At 51.2% G+C, this 25,574-nt stretch overlaps 1 protein-coding gene across 1 annotated transcript in view; it reads left to right on the top strand.

Moving 5' to 3' along the window:
- Positions 1–25,574, top strand: part of CERK (ceramide kinase) — a 62,685-nt gene that overhangs the window by 9,730 nt on the left and 27,381 nt on the right. The window contains exons 2-3 of the mRNA XM_070599915.1: positions 24,604–24,717; positions 25,075–25,197. Of these exons, the coding sequence (XP_070456016.1) occupies positions 24,604–24,717; positions 25,075–25,197 (237 nt within the window). The remainder of the gene's footprint in view (positions 1–24,603; positions 24,718–25,074; positions 25,198–25,574) is intronic.

The following is a 25,574-nucleotide window of genomic DNA, read 5'->3' as shown; positions in this document are numbered from 1 at the left end:
GTTTGAGAAAGATAGATATTAAGTCTTCTTTGAATGTTTGGTAGAATTCTCCAGAGAAGCCATCTGACCCTGGACTTTCATTTTTGGGAAGGTTTTTGATTACTGTTTCAATCTCTTTACTTGTGATTGGTCTATTCAGATTCTCTGTTTCTTCTTGATTCAGTTTTGGGAGGTTGTATGAGTCTAAGAATTTATCCATTTCTTCTAGATTGTCCAATTTGTTGGCATATAGTTTTTCATAGTATTCTCTTATAGTCCTTTGTATCTCTGTGGTATCCATTGTAATTTCTCCTCTTTCATTTCTAATTTTATTTATTTGAGACTTTTCTCTCTTTTTCTTGGTGAGTGTGGCTAAGGGTTTGTCAATTTTGTGTATCTTCTCAAAGAACCAGCTTTTTGTTTCATTGATCCTTTCTACTGCTTTTCTTTCAATGTCATTTATTTCTGCTCTAATTTTTATTATTTTCCTCCTTCTGCTGCTTTGGGCTTTGTTCCTTCTTCTTTTTCTAATTCTCTTAGGTGTACTTCAAGATTGCTTACTTGAGATTTTTCTTTTTTGTTTGTTAAGGTGGGCCTGTATCGCTATGAATTTCCCTCTTAGGACCACTTTTGCTGCATCCCATATGAGTTGGTATGGTATATTTTCATTTCATTTGTCTCCAGATATTTTTTGATTTATCCTTTAATTTCTTGAATGATCCATTTGTTGTTCAGTGGCAGGTTGTTTAGTCTCCACATCTTTGTCACTCCCATATTTTTTCTTTTTTTAAAAAAAGATTTGTTTTCCTTTTTCTTCCCAAAGCCCCCTGGTACGTAGTTGTATATTTTCAGTTGTGGGTCCTTCTAGTTGTGGTATGTGGGATGCTGCCTCAGCATGGCTTGATGAGCGGCGCCATGTCTGTGCCCAGGATGCAAACCGGTGAAACCCTGGGCCGCTGAAACAGAGGGCACGAACTTAACCACTCGACCACGGCAGGCCCCACCATCTTTTTTCTTGTAATTTGTTTCTAGTTTCATAGCGTTATGGTCAGAAAAGATGCTTGATCTGATTTCAATCTGCTTAAATTTATTGAGGCTTGCCTTGTTTCCCAACATATGGTCTATCTTTGAGAATGTTCCATGTGCACTTGAGAAGAATGTGTATTCTGTGCTGTTTTTGGATGGAGTGTTCTATATATATATCTATTAAGTCCATCTTGTCTAGTTTTTTGTTTAATTCTACAATTTCCTTGTTGACTTTCTGTCTGGATGATATACCCATTGATATAAGTGAGGTGTTGAGGCCCCCTACTATTATTGTGTTGTTCTTAATATCTCCTTTTAGGTCTATTAATAGTTGCTTTATGTACTTTGGTGCTCCTTTGTAGGGTGCGTAGATATTTATAAGTGTTATGTCCTCTTGGTGGAGTGTCCATTTTATCATTATATACTGCCCCTCTTTGTCTCTCATTACCTGTTTCATCTTGAAGTCTGCTTAGTCTGATATAGGTATGGCAACACCTGCTTTATTTTGTTTGCCGTTAGCTTGGAGTATCATCTTCTACCCCTGCACCCTGAGCCTATGTTTATCTTTAAAGCTGAGATGTGTTTCTTGGCGGCAGCATATCATTGAATCTTGTTTTTTAATCTGTCCAGCCACTTTGTGTCTTTCGATTGGAGAACTCAATCCGTTTACATTGATTATTGATATATGAGGGCTTAGTGCTGCCATTTTATTGCCTGTTTTCCCCAGTTTGTCTGCATTTCCTTTGTTTCTCGTCCCATGTATTTCAGACTACTAATTCAGTTTGGTGGTTTTCTATGATGGTTTTCTTAGTTTTCTCTTTATTTACCATTTGTAGCTCTGTTCTGATTATTTGTTTAGCGGTTACGTTGAGGTTTGTATAAAAAATCTCAGAGATGAGATAGTCTGTTTGGTGATAGCCTCTAATCTCCTTAGACTAAGCCAATTCCATCCCTTTTCTCTTCCCCTTCTAAGTTATTATTGTCACAACTTATTCCATCTTATGTTGTGGGTTTGTGGTTAAAATGATGATATTATATTTATTTTTGGTATTTTCCTTCCCTTTATTTCTAATGTTATAATTAAGTGTTTGCTGACCTGTTCTGACAGAGAGCTGCAATTTTCTCATTTTGTCTACCTGTTTATCTCCTTGCTCAAGGCTTTGTAATGCCTTTCTTTTTATTTTTTTCCAGATATGAGGGACTTCTTGAGCATTTCTTGTGTGTGGGGAGGTGTCTTGTGGCAATGAACTCCCTTAACTTTTGTTTATCTGGGAAAGCTTTTATTTCTTCATCGTTTCTGAAGGATATCTTCGCTGGATAGAGTATTCTTGGCTGAAAGTTTTTGTCTTTTAGAATTTTGAATATATCATTCCATTCTCTCCTAGCCTGTAAGGTTTCTGCTGAGACATCTGCTGAAAACCTGATTGGGGTCCTTTGTAAGTTATTTTCTTCTGCCTTACTTCCCTTAATATTTTTTCTTTGTCATTGATTTTTGCCAGATTTACTGCTATATGCCTTGGAGAAGGTCATTTTACATTGATATAGTTAGGAGATATATGGGCTTCTTTCACTTGTATTTCCTGTCCCTTCCCCAGGTCTGGGGACTTCTCAGCTATTAGTTCTTTGAAGGAGCTTTTTGCTCCATTCTCCTTCTCTTCTCCCTCTGGAATACCTATAATCCTTATGATGCATTTCCTAATTGAGTTGGACATTTCTCAGAGAATTTCTTCATTTCTTTTTAGTCTTAGTTCTCTCTCCTCCTCCATCTGAGGCATTTCTATATTTCTCTCCTCCAGACTGCTGATTCGCTCCTCCATAACATTGGCACTTTCATTCAGGGAGTCCAGATTTTTCTTTATCTGACTCACTGTATTTTTCATCTCCAACATTTCTGATTGGTTTTTCTTTATAGTTTCAATCTCGTTTGTGAAGAAGCTCCTGATTTCATTGAACTATCTATATCTGTATTTTCTTGTAACTCATTGGTTTTTTTTATGATAGCTATTTTGAATTCTCTGTCATTTAGATTATGTTTCTGTGCCTTCAGGATTGATTTCTGGGTCCCTGTCATTTTCCTTTTGGTCTGGAGATTTAAGATATTTTTTCATACTGTTTGACAGTGTGGATTTGTGCCTCTGCATAGTGACAGTATCTGGTCGCAGATTCCATGTGCTGCCACTGAGTGGGGGTCAAGAGCTGAGTATTCTGAACCCGCCGTGATCCCCAGCTCCTTCACTCACAGCTGCTGCTTTTCTGTCTGTGTGGCGCTCTGGCCAACCAGCTGAGCTGGAGTGCCAAGTGGGGGCTGGGGCGCTTCCTTTCACCTGTGCAGTCCCTGGGGAGTTCTCGCCCTGCCCCTGCTATCTGCTCTCCTGGGGTGATAACTTGATGAAGACACCTCCACAATAGCTTAGTCACCTCTGTGTTTGGGGCTTTCCCATGGGCTGTGGGAACTTGGAGAGCAAAGCTGTTCCTGCTGAGGGCCACCCCTCCTCCCTCTCCTGTCAGAGCCATGTGCCGTCGGGTTGCTGCTGTTTGGGAAGGAGGGAAGATTCCCCTTAACTCCCTCCACTTGCTCCAGGTGGTCCAGCACCTCCCCCTTCGGATACATGGCTGTGTGTGTCTCTCAGACGTCTTTTGTGTTGTGTGAGTGTCCTCTGTTGGTGAATGAATGTCCTTTTTGCTGTATCTTAGGGCAGAGAGTCTAAGGGGAGAGTTCACTCTGCTGTGATGCTGACGTCACTCTCCTCATCATTAGATTTGAAGTGAGTGGCTGCGTAGAGTTGAGTCATGTTTTTCAATCAACTTGGCCAGTTTCTGTCTTTTTAATGTAAATATTGATATGCTAGGGCTTAAGTCTGCCATTTTATTTTTTGTTTTGTTTTTCTTCCTGTTTTTTGTTTTTCTGTTTTCCTTTTCCTGCCTTCTTATGGATTGCTGAAATATTTTTTTAGAATTCCATTTTGATTATCTACATATCTTAAACTTTATTATTATTTTTTTATTGTAGTAAAATATCTTATTGTTTTTGAGTGCATCTCTGTGTGTAGCCTTTGAGTGGTTGCCCTGGGTGTTGGTTTATATTTACATAACTCCTTCCAGTCTTCTGGTGCTGGCAATTTACTGGTTTGAGTGAATTGTGGAAACCTTACCTCTCTCTACATCCTGCTGCTCTCCCCTGTTTTATAATACAATTATCTTAATTATTTCTCTGCAGACATTTAGAACCACATTAGTGTTATAATTTTATCTTCAACCCTCAAACATAATTTAGAAAAGTCGAGAAGAGAAGGAAATTCAATTGCATTTACCAGTATCTTTGTTTACTGTGCTCTTTCTTCCTTTTTTTTTTTTTTTTCAGGGAGTCTCATCATTTCCTTTCTACTTCCTTTAGCCATCTTTTAGGATAGGTCTCCTGGCAACAAATTCTCTTAGTTTTCCTTCAGCTGAGAATGTCTTGATTTCTGCTTTATCCCTGAAGGATAGTCTTGCTGGGTATAAGTCTCTGGGTTGACAGTTCTTTTCTTTCAGCACATGAAAAGTACTGTCCCACTTCCTTCTGGCTTGCTTGGTTTCTGATGAGAAATCCACTGTCATTTGAGTTGTTTTTCCCCTACGGATAAGGTGATGTTTCTCTCTCACTGATTTTAAGACTTTTTTCTTCGTATTTGATTTTCAGAAATTTGACTATGATATATCTTGGTTTAGGTTTCTTTGGGTTTATCATATTTGAGGTTATGTCTTTTGCCAAATTTGGGCATTATTTTTCTGGGTACTTTTTCAGCCCCTCTCCTTCTCCACTTCTGAGACTCCAGTGACACAAATGTTAGATCTTTTGTTATAGTCCCCCAGGTCCCTGCAGCTCTGTTCATTTTTCTGTAACTCTGTTTTTCTCTGTTGTTCAGACTGAGTGATTTCTATTGTTCTGTCTTCCAGTTCACTGATTCTTTCCTCTGTCCCTCCATTCTGATGTTGAGCCTATCTGTTTTTCTGTTTGGGTTATTGTATTTTTCAGTTCTAAAATTTCCATTTGGTTCTTCTTTATGTCTTCTTTTTCTCTGCTGAGTCTTTATTTGTCTTCACTTGTTTTAAGGGTGTTTGTAATTACTCGTGAAACATTTTCATCATGGCTGCTTTAAAATCCTCGTCAGATAATTCCAACATCTTTGTCCCTCACTATTGGCATCCAGTGATGGTCTGGCTTCATTCAGCGTCAGATCTTCCTGGTTCTTGGTGTGGTGATTGATTTTCAGTTGAAACCTGGACATTTGATGTTATGTTGTGAAACTTTGGGTCTTATTTAAACCTTTTGTTTTAGCTGACTTTCTCCAACCTGCCTCAGCAGGGAACGGGGTGCCTAGTTACTGCCAAGGGAGCAGACACTTGGGTTCCCCCCAGCATTGTTGACAACTAGGGAGGGGCTCCTCATTGCTGCTGCGTGGGGCAAGAGTTCTGGCCCCACCAGGCCTCCGATGATACTTCCTGGGCTGGGACAGGTAGGGGGGCCCTCTGACTGCTCCCCACAGGGTCTCCCCGACACCTGGGTGGGCAGAGGTGGACGGTGGTGCAAGTCCTGACTCTCTGCTAGGTCTCCTCTGACGGCACTCCTGCAAGGAGGACAGGGCACCTCACCACTGCTGGGTGGAGGTGGGAGTCCAGCTCCTTCTGTGTCTGCACCGTCACCTGAGGGGAGTGAGGCTCCTTACCGGCTGGCTGGGGTGAAAGTTTTGGCTCCCTGCTTGGCCTTCTGTCACACCAGCCTGGTGAGGCACGTCAGTACCTCGTTACAGCCTTGAGGGTAGAAGTCCAGGCTCCCAGTTGGCCTTTGCTGGTGTGTGTGGGGCTGGGGCCAATGTTTTCGGTGTGTTGTCTGGAGTAGAGCGGTTCTTGTCTAGAAGTTTTTGGTTTTGCTGGGCTGCCCTTTGCTGGTCCTTTGGAGAGACAGAGCAGGCTTTTGTTGGAGTTTTTTGCTTGTACCTGTTGGCATTTCTGGGTTGCCAGCTTCTTCAGCTCCAAATCTGAGATTCCTGAGGAAAAAAGAAAACCCAGGCAACTCAGCACTGTGTCCTTCCCTGGCTCCTTCTCTCCACCTGTCAGAGTCCTCCTGTGTTTGTGTTGTACGTGCTCCAGCGGAGGAATAGGGGAAAGTGTGCCTAGTCCGCCGTCGTGGAAGCAGAAGGTCCCTGTGCATTTTGTAAACACCTGTTTTTCTCTCCATTCTTCAGAATGGATTATTCCTACTATCTGTGTTCCACTGCACTGACCTTCCTCTGTCACACTCCTCCTGCTGCTGAGCCCTCGTGAATTTTTTATTTCAGATACTGTGCTTTTCAATTCTAGATTTTCCATTTGATCCCTTCTCATAGTTTCTTTTTCTCTCCTGAGAACTTCTCTCGTTCCATTCATTTTAAGATGTTCAGCTCTACCTCCCTGAGCGTGGTTATCGAGGCTGCTGTGACGTTTTCTCTGATGCCTCCAGCTTCTGGGTCATCTCGGGTTTGGCATCTGTTGATTGTCTTTTCCCTTGAGGATGTCAGTGTTTTCTGGTTCTTAGTGTCTTGATTGCTTTGGGATTGTTTCCTGGACAGTTTGAATACTATGTTGTAAGACTCTGGGTTCTGTTAAAATCCTTTGGAGAATTTTTGTTTTTTACAGGTGCTCAGCCTGGTTGGGCACAGACAGCGAGTCCGTCTCATGTTGCGGAGCGGGATTCCACCTCAGTCCAGCACTCGAGGGCTCTGTCATGCCACTGGGCCCAGCATTCATCACTCAGGGCCGAGTGTGCTGGCACCTGCGTGCTGGCACGTGTGGCAGTCGGCTCCCCAGGTGCCCATGCTGCCCGGTGTGCCTGCACGAGCCCAGCCAGCACTGAGCCCATGCTGCCCGGTGTGCTCTGCACAAGCCCAGCCGGCGTTGAGCCTGGACTTGAGTCAGTCCTCCACAGAGCCAGGACACGCTCCTCCAGCCCTCTCCTCCCACCACGCCCTGGCTCCTCCAGCCAGAGCGATCGGTTTCTCTCGGTGCCCTTTGCTGTCCACATCAGCCTGCTTTTCCAGATCTCCGGCCGCCCTCGGGTCAGAGCTGGAGGGCGAGGAGGAAGGGAACTCCTGGAGACGCCCCACACCACACTGCTCATTCCCCAGGGCGGCTTCTCCAGCCAATGGCCGCTGCTGTTTGCTTTTAGAGTCGTCACTCAATCGCCCCTCTCTTCTCGGCCAGAGCTCCTAGTGGCGTCAGAGGGGAGAGAGGCGGTCGTGGGCCCCCTTCACCCTGGCCGGAACTGAAGTCTGGGTGCTGTGTCTGTTTAGGCAGACTGTGCCTGCAGTGCTGTTCCTGGCTCCCCAAATCCGCGCCACGGCCCTTGGAGCGGTCCTAGTGTTGTCCCCATTTCAGAGATGGCCATCTGGGGCTCGGAGGGGCTCAGCTACCCGGTCGGGAAGCCTGCCCTGGAGCTGGATGCTGAAGTCCTGGGGTGCGCCCCTTCGAGATGTGGCTCTGGGGGTTTGTTTTGGTAGCCCCCACTGGCCTTTCCTAGCAGGTGGGGTCTTGGGGCAGAAACCAGTCCTGTCCCCAGGGCTCAGCCCCCACGAGGCCCTGTCCAGGGCCCTCAGCTCTCCGACCCCTTTGGTCGCTAGGGTGTGAGTGCGCACCCGGGGTTGCTTGTGGGCTGAGGAGCGAACGAGACGGCTCAAGTGTGGCTCGGAGATGACAGTGTCCTGTGTGTGGAGATGCGGCTGTCATGGAGTTGGTTTAGCTGGTGTGACATCTGCAGGTCAGGGGTCAATGCTGCACATTTCCTGAACCCACCACCTGTGGACACAAAGGAGCAGGGTCTGCCCTGCTCGCCAAACCTTCCGTTTCTCAGGGGGAGCCCCGTTCTGGGGACCAGCTGAGAACTGACCCTGCAGGCGCCTGGGCTGTGCGGCCGACACAGTGTCCCCTGAGGGCTGGCTTGGCCATGTCGCGTTCTGCCCTGTCGCAGGTGCTGATGGAGTGTCCTGTGCCACCCCAAGGATGGCCTGGGTGGCCATTTAGGAGCCATTGACTTGTGGGCCAGTCACCGGCCAGCCTTGTGCCTCAGGATGGCTGGGCTGTCCCCTGAGGACGCTGGTGTGAAAAGACAGGGAGCTACAAAGGTAACAGTGTGTCCCTGTTCGGTCAGGGCTGTTTGAGGATGTGGGGAATCGTTTCTCTTTTCCGGGGCTATGGTCTTAGAAGGACACGGGGTCACGCTGTCTTTCTGGAACAGAATGTTGCTGATGTCTCTGTCCGTGGTGATAGGCGGGAGCCATCAGCAGTGGGGCATCTGCAGCCTGTCTCTCCCAGGCCCTGCTCAAAGGGCAGGTGTGAGTGTGTGTGTGCGCACACATGCGTGTGAGTGTGTGCATGTGTGTGCACACGTGTAGAGGTTTCTGGGTTGGAAGGTGCAGGGCCGTCCCCGGCCTGCACACGCCTCCCTCCTCGCCCAGGGGCTCCGGCTGCGCCCTCCTGCACGGCCTCCCATTCCCTCGGCCCCGGGACCACGCAGCCTCTCGGGGGCCCTGGGGGACGATGCCAGGCCTGTGGAGGCTCTGCCCACACCCCAGGCCCCTGGGTGGCCTGATAGAGAAGGGTCCGCGGAGGAGGCCTGAGGGTTGGCACTCGGGGCTCACCGGCCAAAAGTTGCGCTCCGTTAGAAGTCCTTGCTTAGGATGTGGGCTCCTTGGAGACGGGGGCTCCTGACTTCTGTCTGCTCCTCGCCCAACAACACGGCATGGGTGCCCAGGGCCGAGAAGCGTCTAGAGTAGCTCCCTGAGGCGGTGAGTGTCCTGAGCAGCTCGGCCCGGGTCCAGCACTGCCTGCCCTGCTCCCCGCTGGGCGCTCCCGCATGGTCACCAGAGACCTGCAGGCAGAGCCCCAGGACAGGTGCCAGGGACCACTGCTCCCCAGGGCCCTGAGTGCCCTCCAGGTGTGCAGGAGTCACCTACCCCGGGGGTGGAGCTTCCGTCTCTCGCTCAGGGTGCAGTGCTGGTGGGCACAGGAACGTGTGACCTTCCACCGTGCAGGTTTTGGCAGCCTGACCTGCTGGCGGCACCCACTTCTCTCAAGAGAAGCAGAGTGAACCTAGCGGCCTCAAGACCTTCATTCCCGGGGCACCTGCCTCTCTGATACTCATCTCACCCCTCACTCTGCTCTGGACCCACTGGCCCCCTCCAGTCTCTAAACTCCACAGGAATGCTTGTGCCTCAGGGCCTTTGCACTGGCTGTTTACTGAGATAGCAATGGAGTCTTTGTTCAGATTTCACTTTCTCTCTCTCTTTTTTTTTAAAGATTGGCACCTGAGCTAACATCTGTTGCCAATCTTTGTTGTCTTTTTTTACTTTTTCTCCCCAAAGCCCCCCAGTACATAGTTGTATATTCTAGTTGTGAGTGTCTCTGGTTGTGCTGTGTGGGACGCTGCCTCAGCATGGCTTGATGGACAGTACCATGTCCACACACAGGATCCGGACCCACGAAACCTTGGGCCACTGAAGCAGAACACCTGAACTTAACCACACAGCCATGGGGCCAGCCCCCAGATTTCACTTTCTCAATGAGGCCTCCCCGCCCCTGTCCACCCTCCCAGCCCTGCATCCCTGCTGTTTGCTTCTCCATAGCATTTATGACTCTCTGGACAAATTGATAAAACATATCAATTTTATTGGTTTCTTTTGTTTTTAATATTTTATTTTTTCCTTTTTCTTCCCAAAGCCCCCTGGTACATAGCTGTATATTTTTAGTTGTGAGTCCTTCTAGTTGTGGCATGTGGGACGCCACCTCAGCATGGCCTGATGAGCGGTGCCATGTCCGCGCCCAGGATCTGAACCAGGGAAACCCTGGGCCACTGAAGCGGAACGTGCGAACTTAACCACTCGGCCACGGGCCAGCCCCTCAATTTTATTGTTGATTGGGTATCTCCCGGCATCAGAATGTTAACCACCAGAGGGCGGGGGTTTCTGTTCATGCTCGGCCCCTGTCTGCCCGGCGTCTGCCACTTAGCAATGCTGAGCGAATGAGCGACCCTGGTGAGACAGCACTGGGCAGGCTGTCTGGGGTTTTTAAGGATTACTCATAAATCTTTGTGACTCACTTGTTTTAAAGTTTGGCATAAAACCGCGATATATCTGATAATTGAATACCCTTCGAGAGAAAGATACATCTTGAAATATTTTACGGGCATGAGGATTCCAGATTTTGTGCCTAGAATAATCTGGAAAGGTTTAAGTAAGACTCGACCGAGCCGGACATTAATTCAGCCCACAGCCACTCAGAGAGCACCGTGGGGTTCCGGGTGCGGCCCTGGCCCACCTGCCCCCACCCCATCTCTCTTCTTCCCCATAAACCTGGCTAGAAACGGTTACCCCGGCCTGTCCGCTTTTCCTAAGCAACAGCCTGTGCTCTCCCTTCTTCCACTTCTGGTCCTTCGTCCTCCTTTCTCTACTGCCCATCTCGCCCTCCAGGGGTGCAAATCCTCCCCACCCCACCTCCTCCTTCCACGGATTCTCCCAAGGCCCCTTCCTGCTGGAGCTTGTGTGGTCCCGTGGCTGGGGAGGACCCAACAGCAGCCACCACCTTCTGGAGTCTTTGAGCCTCAGGGGATAAGTGTCCCTCCAGCACATGGTGATCGCTGAGGGGACTGACCCTTTGCCGTCGAGTCACAGTGGAAGATGCTGTTTGCTCAGGTGCCAGGGCAAGTGTGAGAACAGCTGACACGGACGGACGCGTCCTGGCGCCAGGCGCTCTCTCAGCATTTTACATGTCATAACCTGTTAATTCTCACATGTCTCGTTTTACAGGTAACATAACTGAGCACAGAAAAGCTAGTAATTTGCCCAAGGTTACACAGCTAGGCAGTGCCAGGGTCTCGTCCCTCAGCGCTCTTGCCCCAGAGCTCCCTCTTGGGCATTCTGGCCAGTGGTCAGTGCTGCAGTTTGGCCAGATGGAGGAAAGGTGGGCTTTGGAGCCTGGCTTGACACTGGGTCAGTAGAGGATGAAGAGGGTAGTCTGAGGTGGGAGGAAGCCCGAGAGAGGCTGTCAGGGAGGGTTCCTTCTGGGAGCATCCATGGCATCTGCTGGGTGCCACAGTGGTGGACAGACAGACAGACAGGCCCTGCAGGTGTATGGGCAAGCAGACCATGATCCCCCCAGGCTGGTGTCCTGGGACTAGATTGGGGTGGGCTCCACGGGGAACGGACCCTGTTTACTCAAGATGTGTCCCCGCAATTAAGAAGAAAAGACATTGTGGCGGCCACTGCTTGTGTGCAGACAGAGGTCAAAGGTCATGCTTTATTGGGTCAAATAACAGTAAATTATGATTATCAGGTACGTCATCTGAGCATCGTGAACTTTGGGGGCTTGCTAGGATATATTTACATTTTTGGTTGGAAATTATTTTATTATTAAAACAAGCCACCAAAAAGAAATAGTTCCAAGTGGAAATTTCATTATTAAAATAGACCATTAACTAGAAACAATCATTTTTCTAATAGAAATGGTGTCTGCTGTTGAGAAGTTTGATAGGACTTGCCACTCTTCTTCTAGACGGATAACTTTGGTGTGGCAGCTGCGTAGCTGAATAGAGCTCATAAAAAATCGGTCAGAAGTGCTGCTGGCTTGTTTTCAATGGTAGAAACCGGATTTCGTTTTAAACTTTTTGTGTCAGGCTAGACTGGGTAAAATGCCTGACTAGGCGCTGAGGCGCTCGTCTGTGACCCACGTGGTCGGAATAACTACAGACTGTCTTCCCCAGAGGCTGCGGGCTGGTGGCCCTGGGGCTAAATTTGGCCCACAGATAGTTTTTTGTCTGACCTGCACAGTGAGTTTTCTTTTCCCTTTAAAATTGTACCCAGCATTTTAAAATCAGGAGATTCCATATAAAGATCCAGGCTTCCGGCACATTGTGGTGTGAGGACACCTGCGCGCAGCGAGCGGGACTGTGGCCCAGGTCGGGGAGGGCCCCCAGGTCCCATGCCGCCCGCCCACCGCCTTCCGGAGCTTTGAGAGCACGACCTTGAAACGTTCAACTGCACGGCTAATTTCTCGTTCCTGTGGAGCTTGCGGGCGTTGTCAGGGTAACTGTATACCTTGTGCAGTTAGGAGATGGTTTTTGCCACAAGAATTTACCATTGAGAATTACCTGTGTTGGGTGGTGGAGTCTGACAGGTAGCTGTTACCCAGATTTGCATGTTTTTGACTAAAACTGAAATAATACTATAGAGACAGCTGGTGTAGCCGGTGGGCACGCAGTAGGTGCTTACACAGCGTCTGTCTGTCCCCTGTGCGTCCCTCCGTCACCTCCCGCAGTGGATTTGCCAGATGTGGACCTGCGGCTCACAGGTTATGAGTCGCACAGTAGGCCGTGCGAGGCCAGGGTTTGTTCATATCTGCAGGGTCTTGGGTGCGTTTTTAGAAGTGGAAAGTTACCTTAAATGATATTTATGCTTTAGGAGAAAATATGTAATACTTGAAGAGAGATTTGAAAATTGATTGCATTTATATATTTTGTCCTCAAAATGCCGTTTGTTTTCAATGGAAATCCAAATTCTTCTCTTCTTTTGAGCCCACTGAAGTCTACCGCTCTCCTTGTGGCCTTTTTCCTATTAGGAATTGATGTCACTGTCGTAAATGTCACATAATCCTGTCCCTTAAATTTCGGAATCGTCTGTAGTTGGAGGGTCGGAGCAGCCTTTTATCTGGGGCTGGCTTCTGCGAGGAGCCTCACATCACGGTGCCCAGGGAAGGCCGTTGAATGAGGAGCTGACAGGTGCAGGGGTGGGGCCGCAGCCTGGAATGGCAGGTCCCCAGTGACTCTGGGCCGTGGTGTCGGGTGGCCTTGCGGCCAGACCTGCTGGCATCTGCCCCAGTGCCATCGGCGACCAGCAGGTCACTCTCCCCTCGGGGCTGCCAGTCCCTCATTGTCCAGGAGCGTTATAACTGGACCGTGCCAAAGGGTCCTGGAGGTCCAGGCCCGTGGGGTGCTCAGGCAGGCTAGAGCTGGCACACGGGTGTGCTCTGTAACCAGCCAGACCCTTGGGCTCCGCTGTGCCTCCCCAGGGGCCTCCACGCCCGCCAGCCGCCCTTCCCTCGAGTCCCATCCGCAGACTGTCAACTGGACCTGAGCTGCAGCGCCGCAGTCGATGCCGAGACCTTCAGTCAGGGGCCTGCCGGGGACACTGTTCCCCCAGTGCTGGACCGGGTCCCAGATGGTCGCCCAGCGGCCGCTGATTTGATCTTGGGGGTGTGAGTCGTCTCGCGAAGCCAGCAGGCTCTCTTCCCGGCTCTCATTTTCAGTCCTCCGGAGGCCGGGCTCAGCCCGGGTGGGGCGGCGTGGCCTTCAGCCTGATGCGGGCCTGCAGTGTCGTGTCTGGACCTGCAGCTCCAGATGTGGTGTGCGTGGAACAGATGGAGAGCAGAGAGGTGGCGGGCGGCGAGGTCGGGGACAGACTGACTCTCAGGGGAATTTGTCGTCTGTGTGGTGGTTCTGGATTCCCGTGGCCGTGTGGACACAAGCTCTTTTTCTGTCTTCACTTTCGTGGACGAGCCCTCAGCTGTGATAGCTCAGGAGTTCCTTCAGCGAGCGTTTGATGAGCGCTGCGGTACCGGGAAACATCATGTCCTGTAAATCACAGGGGGAATTAGGACGGGTGCCGCTGACTCGGATCTCTTGGGCCCCTTCCTCTGGGGTGGCCTTTATTGTTCAGGCGCTCGCGAGGGGGCGCGTGCAGAGAGTCAAGTGCTGTGCTTTTCTCTTTGCCTTCGCCATCCTCCAACTTCCGTGTGGATGTAGGTCTCAGACTCACAACACAACACAGCAGACCGCTCCATCGGGCACGGTGGGGCAGTGGCTACCCCCGTGCGGCCCCGTCTACTCTCTCTCAAACGGGGCTGCCATTTTTGGAGGTCACGTGGCAGCAGAGCTGTGCCCTTTTTTTTTTTGAGGAAGATTAGCCCTGAGCTAACTACTGCCAATTCTCCTCTTTTTGCTGAGGAAACCGCCCTGAGCTGACATCCATGCCCATCTTCCTCTACTTTATATGTGGGACGCCTACTACAGCACGGCGTGCCAAGCAGTGCCATGTCCGCACCCGGGATCCAAGCCGGCGAACTCTGAGCCACTGAGAAGCGGAACGTGCGCACTTAACCGCTGTGCCACTGGGCAGGCCCCCAGAGCTGTGCCCTTGATGGTGAACTTGTTTTGTGCTCTGGTCTCGATTCAGGCCTCCTGCAAGTCTGCGGGGACCCTGCTGCCACCACCCTGCCCCTGCCCCCAGTTATGCACGTGTGTGTGTGTGCACGCGTGCTTACACAAGTGTGCTGCCCCTGTGACACACAGGAAGTCGCTCTCCTGTTGGAAGTGAGGCTGCTGGGTGCGCGTTTAGTCTAGAAACTTGTGACGGCAAAGCTGATTGACAGCTGGCGGTTTCTCATCAGCATCAAGATGGTGAAGTTGGTTGAGTTTTACTGGGTCGTAACGGGCGCTGAAAAACAGAACAGGACTGAAGAGGAGCTGATGGAAGATAGAGTCCTCTTGGCTCCCCTGGGCCAGCGTTACCCGGGTCGCTGCAGGTCAGCAGTGGTGCAGCCTCTCGCGCTGGCATCACCAGTGATTTTTCTGGAATGTGGCAGCCGTATGGTCATCCCCTTTATTGGACGGTAGCTGCCTGTCAACACGCGTCACGGTGGTTGTGAGGGGAGCCCAGGAGCACTGTCTTTTGTCAGCAAAAGCACTGAAACCTTCAGCGGAGATTTGCTTACAAAATTTCAGTCCATTTTTGGAAAGAACTTTATTGAATGAGAACATGTGTTTGCGTTTTTAACAATCGTAATATTTGAACTGGTACCAATGGCCCTTCAGATGAACTCTTTGATTATTAGAAGAGAAATTAATGAGTAGCTGAAATACACGGGGGCATGTTCACGTTTGGCGGAAGGATCTGGAAGTGAGAGTAGAGGTTGGGGGGTGACCTCAGGCCCTGGGTCTGGCTCATCTGAGCTGCATTCTGAGAAGCAATGAAGATTGCTTAAAATATGGCTTTATAAGATGTGCAGAAGCACACAGTGACCCACTCTGAATCAGTATTTATAAGGATATTGTTGTAAATGAAACTACAATCCTTCAAAATCAAAGATATTCAAACACAGTTTGCTATACTTGGCTGCTTAATTATTGTTTATTTTAAAAAAAAAGGTCTTTTTCTTTGCCCCTTCTGAGTGGTTTTGTGGCTGTTAACGTGCACACACTTTGCTTCCTGTCCCGGGCGCCAGGCACAGGCGGGCAGGGCCGGTGGGCACATGAGGACGCGCCCCGTTCGCTCCGCCAGCTGCATGTGAGTTTGGTGGGCTCCCTTTAACCTCTGAACACTGAAGGGGAAATTTTTTGATAGATTCGCCAAAAGCTAGTCCTGGGCCTGCTGTTGACCGTGGCTTGGACGAGTTCTCTGCCTTCTGAGCTGCAGAGGAGAGAGGCTCTGAGGATCTTGGGTGAGGCCCTCTGTAAAGCGAGGGCCACAGTCTTTGCCTTTCGGGTGCTATGACGACTGTCGAGCTGGCACAGTCAGCACAAAGTTGCACTCATGGATGGCCCTTATGACGATGACGACAACGATGCCTCCTGGGGTAAAGCTGGTGTATGGATGTGAAAACAGCGTGACAGGACAGACACCAGGGCTGGAGCGGGGTTGGCCAGGCCCCCTGTGTGAGGTGACGGATGGGGACACACGCGCAGCTCTGAACAGAACAGGCAAGGCCATCCTGGGGGAGCTGTGACCTAGTAGGTGGGCAGAAAAGCCACTGCGTGAGTACCTTCACGTGTACATGTGTACATGCGTTCAAGCATACACACCTACACGTGTCCATGTGTACATGCATGCGGTAATCACAGATGGGGAGGTGCTGCTGGGGGGCAGCCCAGAGGCCTCAATGAGGAGATGGTGTTTAAGCTGAGAAGCAGAAAACCCTGGGTGAGGCAGGTGGCCGTGTGTGTGCGTGTGTGTGTATCTGGTGTGTATCTGGCATGATGTGTGTGTGTGTGTATCGGGGTGCGTGTGTGCACATATCTAGTGTGTAGACCGTTTCTGGAAGAGGGAGCACAAGGAGGGAGCCAGTGTGTCCTGACTGAGGACAGGTGTTGTCCATGTGAGTTTGTGATTAGAACATAGTTGCTTTACTTCCTGAGCAGGCTGTTTGTGCGTTACACAATCCAGGACAGCCTTCTAAGTTCATGCCATGCTACTCTGGAATTGGTAATGTGTCAGAGAAGTGGTATAATTTATTTTCAATGAACAAAAATGATCAAAATGAATGTCATATCTTGAGATTGGTTTATAAGATGTTTAATAGTGTACTATAAAACTATCAAATAAGTATGCAAAATTTAGGGGATTTATTTCTAATTTGGTTGAAAATTTCCCTCTTCTCCTCTATTTATCTTCTTGAATTTGCTCAGTTTTTACAATATTGCAAAAGTTGATGCTACTTAAAATTTTAGTACTAAAGTTTAAAAATACTATCCTAAACTATACTTTAATCACACATATCCTAAACTTTAACATGGTACCAGTATGCAATTTAACGTACAGTTATGGGAGAAATAAAAAGGAAGAAACACTTCTAGCAAAAATTGTTTTTTAATCACATTCTTGTGTGTTTTTATCACATTGTTGTGTGTCTTTATCACATTGTTGTGTCTTTATCACTTTGGTGTGTGTCTTTACCACATTGTGGTGTGTTTTTATCATGTTGTGTCTTGTCACTTTGGTGTGTGTCTTTATCACATTGTTGTGTTTTTATCACATTGTTGTGTGTTTTTAATCACACGTTATTGTGTGTCTTTATCACAGTGTTGCTGTTCTCCTTCAGGTCATGCTTTCTCCTGTGTCTCCTCACACTCGAGCGGCCTCTGGGTTCTCCTCACCCCAGATACTGTCAAGGCTCTTCTAGGTTTAATGATCCGTTAGCCACGTTACCCCATTTTACTCTTTGAACTCAAATGGTTCCTTCTGTACTTTGACTTTTTTCTTTTTAAATACTCACTTTTGTTATGGAAGCAACACTTACCGTTCCATGGAAGGACAGTCTTGCCATTATTAAATAGGATCTCTTTAGTTCTTTTTTTACGGCCAACTTTGCTTGAACATCTCTTTCTCAACATTTGTAATATCAATAGAGGGTAATAAAACAATTTGTATCTGTTGGATTCCAAATCGAGTCTTTTCAAGACCAGAAGTAACTGAAGCCATGTTAGAATGAGGGAAGAGAACCCCCAAATGGATGTTTCCGCTGGTCCCTGTGGTGTGCACGTGGACGCAGGGTTGGCTGCCCCCCTGAGCCCTGGGAAGGGTGCGTGGAGCGCTGTCTGTGCCCTGGCGTGGTGAGACTTCCCCACTGAGATGCTGAAGAGGATCGAGTCAGTGTGTGATTGCTCGGCCCGGGAAGGAGGGCCTTCCAAACACCAGCAGTTGCTGCTCCGCGCACCGGGCTCAGGAGGCCCCAGGATGCACTTGAGAAATAGATGTAACAGTGCAAGCGCAGCAGGCCTGCGGACAGCGCTCCCTTTGTTGAGAACTGTCTTGTCCGGTGACTTACACATGGTGCAGAGGTGTGGCAATGAATCCTTGGGAAGTGATCAGCTTGAGAAGATAGGAAAACGTTTTCCTGGACGCTATGTCAGAGCCTCCTGGCTGGGGATCGGTTTTCTTGATGGTTTCTGGAACATTCTGTCACAGCTGGCACACGAGGTGTAAGGTGAGCCAAGGCAAGGAGGCCTGGGGGAGCTTTAGAGGGTTAGGGGGTCAGAGCTGGGCCGGTGGGACTGGGCGGTCCAGCCAAAGCTACAGTATGGCCCACAAAACAAGTTGTGTGTCCCCGTGACAGCCCAGGGTCCCCCAGGGGTGGGGGAAGGTGGGCAGTGAGAGCCAGAGGCCAGAGACATGAGCAAGAGGGGCCTGCTCTGCGGCAGCCGGCTGTGGGAGGGTGTTCCACCGGCGCAGAGCATCCCCGAGCATCCCCCCAGCTCCACACGCACACATGCACACAGAGCCTCCCACAGCTACACACACACCCACTCACACAGCCTCTGCCAGCTACACACACCCACACACACAGCCTCCCCCAGCTACACACACATGCACACACAGCCACCCGCAGCTATACACACACCCACTCACACAGCCTCCCCCAGCTGCACACACAGAGCCTCCTGCAGCTACACACACGCAGCCAGTGCCAGCAGAGAATTCCCTGCGTGGCTGGGGCCACAGGAAGAGAGGGCAGGGAAGTCTGTTTGGGGAAGGGGAGGGTGTCAGGTGGCCCTTTGGACACTTGGTGCCTTCCGTTGTTCTCGCTCACCTCATTAGGCCACCTCGTGATGGCACTGCATTCAAACCCACAGACCCTGTGGGGAGGCTGCGTGGGCCCTGCCAGATGTGAGACTGCCCCTTAATGGGGGAGTGCCCGCCTGAGCCCCGGCCACCAGCTCTGGAGTCTCCAGAACCCTGCTGGGGAGTCCTCCTGGGTTTGGCTGGGCCTCAGGTGCCGTCTGCGCCTGGGCGATCTCACCCAAGTGAAGAGAGATGGGGGGAGCCAAGTCCCCTCCCTGGCGTGGTCCCCCTCAGGGTGGCGGTGGGGACCCCGGGAGCATGGACGGGAAGGACGGGCACGTGGTCAGGGACGCCGGCGTCAGCCAGATGTGTCATTGGGTCGTTTTGCAGGGATTGTTTCCGCGCTGTCACAGGGGTGACTGTTACCCGGGTGGACCCCCCTCCCCCTCTCAGGAATGTTCCAGCATCACCAACACAAAGGTCGTTTCTGTTTGGTAGTTTAGTGTAGGGAGAGGCGTGTAAGTGGTGCCCGTAAGTGGCCGTGTTCCCACGAGGCCGCGTCCTGACTGGGCTGCGCTGTTGGTGGCAGGTCTTCACATTCTGTTGTCTGCACTGATGCTTGTTTATTATTCCAACATTGTTTTCGAATATTTGCTTTATTTGGGCAGCCTTAGGCGCTGGGATTAGAATTCACTAAAGTCTGGGCAGCGGCCCCTACAGTGTCCTGAGTGCGGGGGTACCCCTCCCCCCCCACCCCCTCCCACCCCCCCCCCACCCCCTCCCACCCCCCCCCCACCCCCCCCCCCCCCCCCCCCGCCATCGCTGGTCTTGCAGGGAAGGTGGGTGGGGTAGAAGGGTCGCAGCAGCCACGCCTGCAGCCTGGGGTGTTGAATTAACCTGCACGGTGGGCAGCAGGGGGTCCGAACGCAGTCCCGAGGCTGCGGGGGAAGCCTCGGAAAGATCCAGGCAGAGCAATGCCGCGTTCACATTTGCGTCTTCAAGGCCTCAGTGGGCTGCGCATGGGGTGAACGGGGCGAGGCTGGAAGCCAGCTGGGAGCAGGTACACAGTCAGATGGGGCTCCTGTGTTGCTGGGCAAGGGAACGCATGGACAGAGCACTCTTCACCAGGCCAAGGGGTGCAGGAGGGAGTAGAAGGGAGCGGAGGAGTAGAAAAGACAGGTTTAGATTTAGCAGGTGGGGCACGAGGCACTCGTGGGTCATACACGTGGCTCCTCGGGCGCAGTCCTGGGGGTCTGATGAGGATGGCGCTCAGGGTAAGATGACAGAGGGGCCTGCCTTTCCCTGTGCCCCTGAGACTGGCCCCAGTTTCTTTCGTGTTTTCTGCTTGGAGAAGCGGTTGGTTGGTGAGCGCGTCGTCCCCAGGGTGGTGGTTCTCAGTCGTGCGATGCTGCCCCTGGGAGACTTTGGCCAGTGACTGGCAGTGTCGGGGTGCCGCTGCGTTCGTGCTGCAGCCCAGGGATGCTGCTCAGCATCCTGCACTGCCGGTGGTGCCGGGGTGAGGAGCGCTGGTCTAGGGACGCGCCCAGGGCATTTTGTGGTTTCAGGATTGTTCTGTCCCTCGGGTACCCGTCTGTTCCAGAAGAATATTTCACTCAGGAGTTTGCTTAAAAGAGGGTGTCAGGTTGTCACTTTCTAAAGAAAAAGGTAACACCCATGAGCCTCGGCCTCTGCTCCCTCCATGGACAGGGTCACAGTCAGCCCAGGAGACACGGTGGTCATGAGTAAGATCCTGAGGGCGATTCCCCCCATGGCAGTGGGTGACTGGTGAGCGCGGAGTCAGCAGGGGAGGCGCCTGCTGCGTGGCGGGTATTGGCCTGACTCAGGCGGGGCTGCTGCCCCATAAGGGGACGTTCTCCATCCTCGAGCCAGCACATGCCCTGGGCCCCTCGTCTCGGTGTGTTGCTGGTATTGACTTGGCCACCGGCCGGGGTGGGTCTGCTCTGGAAGTGACCTACCTTCCAGGCAGCTGCGGTGAGCTCTCCTCTCACTGCATGCTCTTTCACAGAAGATCTTTTCTTTTCTTACCTAACCTCACGTGCGGTGCAAGGTTATGCACAATGCAAGCAAACGTTTGAGAAATGCTAATATCATGTAGAAAATGAAAGGGCCCCCAAATTCCCACCAACAACTCTTTGCAACATTTCTCTGCACGTTTACTAATGTGTTGCTGTTCCTGGTCACGTATCAGCGTGTTCACACCACACACGCCGCTGTGCTTCGACGCCCCTCCCGGCCAGCACGGGCAGGTTGGCCAGTGTAGGGGATGTCGTTTTACTCTTGGAGGACCATCGGTGGCCCCCACCGTCGCCCCTGAACTGAGCTCGGGGGAGAGGGGGCGCTCACTGACTGACGGAAGCCGGGTCGGGTCACTGTCCATTTTCTTAGATTCCTGGTGGAGTTCTTTGCCTCCTAACTCGAAGGGAGAGTCTTGAAGACCAGGGCGTTATGCTCCCGAGGTGCGAATACGAACGAGCTGGACAATCGGTGAGGGGTGCCCGGTGGAGGCATTTGCTCTGCAGAGCAGTGCAGCGGCGGGTGTCAGCGGTGGGCCTCGACTTAACATGGGAGGGGCAGGGTCTCAGGGGGACACAGACCCCACCTCTGTCTCGACCCTTTGGCGAGAAAGGAGCCACTCTGTGTGAATACCTGTTTCGTGCTTGAACCCTTCTCACCTGTTATCTTATCTTTCCAAAATCCTTATTGGCTTGAGACTGTCATCCCCATGTACAGTCATGAAGTTCCGGCTCGGCAGCAGCCCAGTAAAGTGGCGGTAACGGATGGAGGCAGGAGCGGACCCGTCCTCTCCTCCGGGCCCATCATTCATCGAGTCCTGCTCGTTGAGCATATTTGTTTTTCCTCTCACCCAAGGAGCAGATAAGGCTTTGGGCAGGCCACACATAGCAGAGCATAGGTGGGTTCATCACTCTTTGCCGTGTGTTCCTTGTCCTACCCCACACGTGTTCGCTTGTTCAGGAGCAGGCGAGTCAGATCAGGTCTCTCCTTCTGAGCTCCATCTCTCCCGAGCGAGGGCTCCACCAGCTCCGTAGTCGCAGGCTCTCCGTGAGGCCTCCCTCCCTCCCTCCCATTTCCTCGCCTCCTGCTTCTGTCCTGGGCCGCTCTGCTCAGACCCTGAGCCCTTCCCGCACCTCCCAGCCTGCGCTCCGCATCCCTCCTCTGCGCTGCGACTCTGACGTCAGTACCAGTTACTCCTTCTGTCCTCATCTCCCCGAGCGGAGTCTCTGCCGGGAACAGTGTAGGGTGCCAGCTGGGTGTCCGAGAAGCACTGGACAGTGAGTGAGCAGAGACCGTGGGTGTCTCCCAGACGTGGTCCTGCCATTGCTGCGTGAGACGTAACAGGCTCATGGCACAGCTCACAGGACCGCGTGGGGACCGCACAACTTCGCGCTGTCAGCCACTGGTACAGCATGGCATGGCGGCATTGACATCTCTCACTTCCTTCTTGGGTTCTTCGAGTCTGTCAAACTGAATTAGCAAGACTAGGATTTACTAATTTGTAGGCTCTTTTCAGTGGGTTGTCCTCGGAGTCATTCGTCACTTTTAGTAATTTAATGGCATAACATATGACTCTTGTCTTTGTCTATGTACAGTTTCTTAAACCAGTCAATTGTTTGTTTGAATACTGAGAAACTTGGAGCTGGCCCCGGGACCGAGTGGTTAAGTTCGCGCTCTCCACTGCAGGCGGCTCAGTGTTTCGTCAGTTCGAATCCTGGGCGCGGACATGGCACTGCTCATCAAACCACGCTGAGGCAGTGTCCCACATGCCACAACTAGAAGGACCCACAACGAAGAACATACAACTATGTACTGGGGGGCTTTGGGGAGAAAAAGGAAAAATAAATAAATAAATAAAATCTTTGAATATTGAGAAACTTATATTACTCCTAACTATTGTACCCACTTAGGCCTATTATAATTTCCCATCAACTGTTTCTCATCAGACAACCATAGCTGAGATGATCACCCAGGGGTGCTGGAGAGCCTGACGTTTATTCTCAGTGGTCTAGGATCCCGGTGCAAGCTGTTTTATCAGGAAGTGGCCGATCCCTGGCTCAGTCCGTCAGTATTATTAAAGCCCCGCCACGAGTCTGGCCATGTGCCCGAGGCTGAGATGGGCCTGCATTAGCTCAGGTCTTGTAGGAGAAGAGGAAGCAGAGGTCAGGTGCGGTGAAGGGCTTTGCATGCAAGGATGACATTGATGCCAGATTCGGGGGCTCTAAGGAGGGTGAGGGAGCACCTCAGGAATGAGGAGGACGTTAGGAAGGCAGCTCTGAGAGGTGGCGACGGCCAAGTCCGAGAGCCAGGGAGCCCGTTGGTGTGCCTGTGTCCAGGATGCCCCGCTGGTCCCTCGTGGCTGTCCTGTGTGTCCACTGACCACAGAGGGGGAAGGGAGGAGATGGCAGGGTGCAGCCTGCAGCTTTGGGCGCTAAGGGAGGGGAGGATAAGAGCCCAGAAGACAGGATGCCCAGGAGGGAGGGCCTGGTGGGGAGGGCTTGGCTGAGCGAGGGTCTGACCCGCCTCACCGCTCCCGGTGAGGAGACCTGCGGGTGGGGCCCTGCGCAGCCCCTCCCCACACACCTGACACCCTATGCCCATGACCCATGAGCAGGGCTCTCGGGTGCCGAGACACTGCCTGAGACCACGCTGCCCCTGAGGCTGGCTTCTGACTCCTTTGCAAGAGCACCTGTTCCTCCTCCTCCTGGACACGTCGGCCGCGCTGGGAGGGCCCCGCCCTCAGCCTCTCCAGGCTTCAGAAGTGGTCAAAGCCCGTCCAGACACTGCCTTCCCAGGGGCTTATAACTTGATTTCCATAGGCAGCAACTTCCAAAATGATGCAAAGTTACTACAAGTGTTATGGCAATATTCTTTTTCATTTTGCTGTTACAAAAATATAGTACTTTAGCTGTATTGCAGGTTTTATAGCCAACCTAGGACCTAACCACAAATTACAATGTTCTCGTGTGTAAAAATAGATGGTAAATCCCTGAGAGCAGTTCACGAATGGGCTTTGGAACACAGCCTGTTCAGACGGGGCTCCTGGTCTTCCATCTTCTCTGCTTCCCGATTCCTCGGCTTTCCTTGGTGAGTCCTTCAGGACCACGGTTTGAGTTACGAGCCGTCATCTCACGGCTCCCATGGCTGTGTTTGTGTCCAGCTGTACCTGGAGGCATCACCTGGAGGCGTCTGCAGGCCTGTAATTACACCTGTCCCCCAAACATGCCGTGGGCAGCCCCTCCTGGCTTTCCCATAATAGAGAATGTCCAGTGCTGCCATCCCCTTGGTCCATCCACGTCTCCCCTTTCTCCTGCATCCAATTGGACCCACCTAGGCCTTTGCAGAGCCCCCTGCCCACCCCCGACTCCAGCCTGAGTATGGCCTTGACTCACATGCACACTCAGTGGTCAGTGCTGGTTGTCCCCGGTTCTAGTTATGTGCGTCTTTCCCACTTGGATTTCCGAGCCAGGCTGAAGGCAGACGCTGTATCTTGAACGTCCTTCCCCGTATTTAGCACAGCATCTGCCCCAGAAAAGTCAGCACGTGCTGCTCAAATGGCTGAGCAAATCGTTTGCCAAGTTGCACCTGACAGGGGCGGCCCCGTGGCCGAGTGGTTAAGTTCTTGCACTCCACTTTGTGTCCCGGGTTTGCTGGTTCAGATCCTGGGCGCCGACCTGCACACTGGTGGCTCATCAAGCCATGCTAGAATGACAACTAGGATATACAACGATGTACTGGGGCTTTGGGGAGAAAAACAAAAAGAGGAAGACTGGCAACACACGTGGGCTCAGGGCCACTCTCCCCTCACCGGAAAAAAAAAGTCGCACCCTACATTTGGTGCCTCTGTGAGATAAAACACCCCATCTTCTGATAACATTGAGTTTCCCAAATTTATTTAGCTCTGTATTTAAAAATTACAAATAACTTTCCTTTGACTTTTGGATTTCTAGTGAGAATTTTTTTTTTAACTTTTTGTTAAGATTATGATAGTTTACAACCTTGTGAAATTTCAGTTGTACATTATTGTCAGTCGTGTTGTAGGTGCACCACTTCACCCTTTGTGCCCTCCCCCCACCCCCCCTTTCCGTTGGTAACCACCAATCAGTTCTCTTTGTCTATTCTAGTGAGAATTTTAAAGCAGGATGTCCTCCGCCTTTTGGAGTTGGCCTTCTTGTATTCGTGTGAATTCGAATGAGTCCCTTTGACATAAGGACGTGGTGTCTTTCAGATGCCTGCTCCGTGCCTGTTTCTGAAATCATCACTGTGGAAGAGCAGGATGTCCATGGGAAGCGCTCCGCCAGCGGGAAATGGCAGAAGATGGAGAGGCTTTACGCTTTCACAGGTGACGCGGCCCGACTGACTCCCCCAGGTCTTCGGGATCTCAGGCAGAGCACCTGAGAGGGAACCTTTCTGTGACTTGCTTAACAAGCTCAGTGTCTGCCTGGTTTATCTTTATAGAAACTGCCTTATGTCATTTTTTCCAGGATCTACTTTTAATTAATGTTTTGGTTTTGATCGTCTTTTTTCTTATTTCTTTTACCTGGGTTAAAAGAACAGAATAGGATCTTTTTTCTAATATACCTTGAAAGTTTCTAACTAATCAGAGGAAGAGAGAACACTGGGACATTGCAGTGACGAGCCCGGGGTGGTGTCCGTAGGGCCGCGGGCTCCGAGCTGACAGTGTGCTCCTTTCCCGCAGTGCACTACGTGCAGAGAGCCCGCCAGCACCGCTGGAAGTGGACGAAGGTGACCTTCTGCTGTGCTGACGAGCAGCTGTGCCATCTGTGGCTGCAGACGCTCCGGGAGCTGCTGGAGAACCTGAGTACGTGAATGTTTTTATGTTTGAAGAAAGAGACAGCCGCAGCGTGACGCGTGCCGCTGTCTCCTCCTTTTGCACAGCTTCCCGTCCCAGGTGCCATGTGGTCAGCCACGTGGCTTGTCGGAATTCACTGGTGAGAGGCCAGCGTGGTGTGGCGCCCAGAGCGTGGCCTCCGCCCTCCCTGACCAGCTGCCAGAGCCGGGCCGGCCCCTGGGCCTTGCTATTGCAGCCACTCTGTAATTTTAACTCCTAACCCTGTTGTCTGTTTTAATGTTTAATTGAAATACAGCATAGATACAGAAAAGTGCCTGCATCCTGAGTGTGAGCTCGGGCGGTACCCGCACACTCAGCACACACTGTGACCAGCACCCTGATCAAGA

The sequence above is a fragment of the Equus przewalskii genome, chromosome 29 (genome assembly GCF_037783145.1).
Source record: "Equus przewalskii isolate Varuska chromosome 29, EquPr2, whole genome shotgun sequence".
Taxonomy (NCBI): domain Eukaryota; kingdom Metazoa; phylum Chordata; class Mammalia; order Perissodactyla; family Equidae; genus Equus; species Equus przewalskii.
The sequence above is the reverse complement of the archived record's forward strand: the minus strand, read 5'-3'. Positions and strand labels throughout refer to the sequence as shown.